Source organism: Corvus brachyrhynchos, unplaced genomic scaffold (genome assembly GCF_000691975.1).
Source record: "Corvus brachyrhynchos isolate BGI_N302 unplaced genomic scaffold, ASM69197v1 scaffold18, whole genome shotgun sequence".
Lineage (NCBI taxonomy): Eukaryota > Metazoa > Chordata > Aves > Passeriformes > Corvidae > Corvus > Corvus brachyrhynchos.
Genome location: NW_008246064.1, coordinates 4,957,814 through 4,958,456, shown reverse-complemented (window position 1 = coordinate 4,958,456; position 643 = coordinate 4,957,814). Strand labels below are relative to the sequence as shown.

General features: G+C 50.9%; 1 protein-coding gene across 1 annotated transcript in view; it reads left to right on the top strand.

Annotated features, from left to right (window-relative positions):
- Positions 1-280: 280 nt before the first annotated feature.
- The window catches only part of XYLB (xylulokinase), an 82,748-nt gene continuing 82,385 nt past the window's right edge, over positions 281-643 (top strand). Inside the window, exon 1 of the mRNA XM_017746798.1 lies at positions 281-319. Within this exon, the coding sequence (XP_017602287.1) occupies positions 296-319 (24 nt within the window). The 5' untranslated portion in view covers positions 281-295. The remainder of the gene's footprint in view (positions 320-643) is intronic.

Sequence of the window (643 nt, the reverse complement as noted above, 5' to 3'; positions counted from 1 at the left end):
TTGAACAAGGCTTTGTGTTAAATTTTGCAGTTTTTTTTTTTTTTTTTTTAGTTGCTAACCAGTAGATGTAGCTGTTATGATTAAGCAACTGCATTGTGAATTCTGTATGCTTGGCTAATCTGTTGTTTTAAGGAAAAGGGAAGACAGTCCCAAGATGAATGGGCTGTCTGGACAAGAGCCACCAAGAGTGAATTCAGCAGAACCGAGCAGTAACTGGGGGAAAGGTGATTGTGGCAGTGGATGATCACGACCACCGACCTATGGACCACCTACTGAAAACGGACCCCAGACTCCAATGCGGGGAAAAGTCATGTATATTGTAAGGAATGAAAGCTGACGCCTTTGTTTGTTAAAATGTATAAGCAGTGTAAACTTTTGAAGTCCTGCGCGCCAGCCTTTTGTGGGTTACCACCCAGCGCCCTACCTTGAGCAAACTGGAAAGAAGTACAGCATCACCTCGCCCCGGTGTGTGAACTGGGGCTGCGCACCGGGGAACGGGCCCGCGTTCGGGACAATCCCACCACAGCAGCACCCCACCACGGCCCCAATCCACCATCGCTTCACCCCCCGAACTCTTCCCGGCCCCGCTGTGCGAGGGATGGGGCGCTCGTCCCGCTGCCTGCTTCCTGAGCACTCATTAACC